The sequence below is a fragment of the Indicator indicator genome, chromosome 27 (genome assembly GCF_027791375.1).
Source record: "Indicator indicator isolate 239-I01 chromosome 27, UM_Iind_1.1, whole genome shotgun sequence".
NCBI classification, from domain to species: Eukaryota; Metazoa; Chordata; class Aves; order Piciformes; family Indicatoridae; genus Indicator; species Indicator indicator.
This window is the reverse complement of record NC_072036.1, coordinates 1,976,516-1,978,750: the sequence shown is the minus strand read 5'-3', so window position 1 is coordinate 1,978,750 and position 2,235 is coordinate 1,976,516. Positions and strand designations below refer to the sequence as shown.

Here is a 2,235-nt window from a genome sequence, read left to right as displayed (position 1 = left end):
AGGTGTCCCTGGCCATGGCAGGGGGGTTGGCACTGGCCAAGCCTTGAGGTCCCTTCCAACCCTGACAATTCTGTGATTCTAAAACCTAACAAGCTTACAGAGAACAAAAGAAATGATGGCCTGGGGGGAAGAATTGCAACCAGTCACTCCAAAACTCTCTGGGCAATGGCAATGTACAGAATTGCAGCTGTATGGTACCAGGACAGAAACTCTTGGCATTAAAAGATGAAGATCTCTCTGTACACAAATGAAATGCAATGAGCTGTCAAGCATTTGGTTAAAATCAGACTTGTACTGTCTCACTGAAAAGGAAACGCTTGTCCAAATGTTGGTTTTTTGTTGTGTTGAGGTTTTTTTTTGGTTTAAAAATACTGTGTGGCATCTCCTAACCTGCAAGCTCAGCATTAAAATCTGGTTTCAGAAGTGCCTCGTTTCAGGTTGTTACTCAAGAACTCATCGTGTTCAAAACTCAAGTTATTGTGAGACCTTGAAATCATAAGAAGCTTCTCCTTATTGGTGAAGTCTTTCTTGACTGCTGCTTGGGGCACAAGCAACCTGTCCATTGGGTCCTCTTTGTTTTCCAGTTTCATGTAGCCTTTGCTGTTACTCCGATCCAGCCTGGGCCAGCTGGGATGTTTCCTTTGCTCCGCTTGGACTGTGAGCGTAGAGGGACCTCTGTCCAAGTCCAGGGACTTGGAATGTGAAGACAGAAGATGCAAAGATGTGTTAGACCCAAACTGCTTCCTGGCAGCACCAGGAGATAAAAGCTTCCCCGTGCTGGGTCCGAGAGTCATAGAAGACCTGGACTGCTCCGCTGGAGTGTCCACAAGCGAGTTGTGTCGTGGCAGCAAGGTAGTGGCTGGCCTGCAGGACTCCTTGGTGTCAGTCACTGGGAGGGCCAAGGAATCCATGGACAGGTTCCTGGAGCGGCTCTTGGAGATCTCAGAGTCCTCAGTGATGTTGTCTATGCTGGGCTCATCGATCACACAGTTGTTCAGTTTAATCACTGGCAGGGTGAAAGCGCTGATGGAAGAGGAGACGATGGATTTGGTCCCACACTTTGCAGAGCTACTGCTTCTGTCATCCAGAGCCTTGCTGCAGTGAGGGTAAAGCCCAAAGACTGAACCAGACCGCTCGGCCAGCAGGGGTGGCAGGAGGCTCCCGGTGGCCCTGTCTTCAGTCAGGGCAACCTCATCCTCTTCAGCAGAGCTCTCCCCCCGAAAGCCGCTCTTGAAGCCAGAGAAAGGCACCAGGGTGTTGGCGGCCAGCTGGGAGGCGCAGCAGCTGCTGCCCGGCCGCAGCTCTCCTTCCCCCAGCAGGCCACCCATGGCCCCCGCCAGCTGCTGCTGCTCCTTCAGCCTCAGGGTGTGAATGTCGATGACGGTGGAGTAGATGTCCCTCATGTGTATGACCTTGGTCTCCCTGTCGCGGTTCTCATGCAGGATGGCGTTGGCGCAGATGAAGATGAAGATGCCGATTCCCATGGTGAAGGGCCCCAGCATCTTCATCCTGTGGGAGTGCAGGTGCTGTTCGAAGAACCGCGGCAGCAGCCCGCCCGGCGCCCGCGTCCCGTTGGCAGCCACGGCCTGCTCGGCCCCCAGCAGCTGCTCCTTCTCGGGCCAGTAGCCCAGGATGGCCATGGCGATGCCGAAGGCGGCGATCAGCACCCCCAGAACCAGGAAGAACCCCGAGGGAGAGTAGAGGCGGAGTTTGCCCCTGACCACCACCACGTCCGCACGGGGCCGGCGCCGCACCGGCTTCTGCTCCTCGGAGGCTGGAGCTGTGGCGAGGTTCAGATGTTGCTGAGATCTGGCAGAGTCTTGCCTTTTCAAGGCAGCCAGTCCTGTTATGACTCCTCCTGTTGCTATCATAGTTCTGTGGTCTGCCCTGTGGGAAAAAAAATAGAAGGAATATTGAGGCAAGGCTGTGTCTGCAAATACAAACAGCACTTTGTGAAACGGAGACTCTTCCTGAGACAAAAGTCATCCAGTTCCAACCACCCTGCCATGGGCAGGGACACCTTCCACCAGCCCAGGTTGCTCAAGGCCTCATCCAAACTGGCCCTGAACACCTCCAGGGAGGAGGCAGCCACAGCCTCCCTGAGCAACCTGTGCCAGTGTCTCACCATCCTCACTCTCAAGAATTTCTTCCTCATCTCCAGTCTCAGTCTCCTCTCTCCCAGCTCAAAGCCATTGTTCCTCATCCTGTCACTCCCAGCTCTTGTCAAAAGTCCCT

General features: G+C 54.3%; 1 protein-coding gene across 1 annotated transcript; it reads right to left on the bottom strand.

Moving 5' to 3' along the window:
• Positions 1–384: 384 nt before the first annotated feature.
• On the bottom strand, positions 385–1,874 carry TMEM200A (transmembrane protein 200A). Its single transcript, XM_054393163.1, has one exon. The coding sequence runs from the start codon at positions 1,869–1,871 to the stop codon at positions 405–407; it is 1,467 nt and encodes a 488-aa protein (XP_054249138.1). The 5' UTR covers positions 1,872–1,874; the 3' UTR covers positions 385–404.
• Positions 1,875–2,235: the final 361 nt, after the last annotated feature.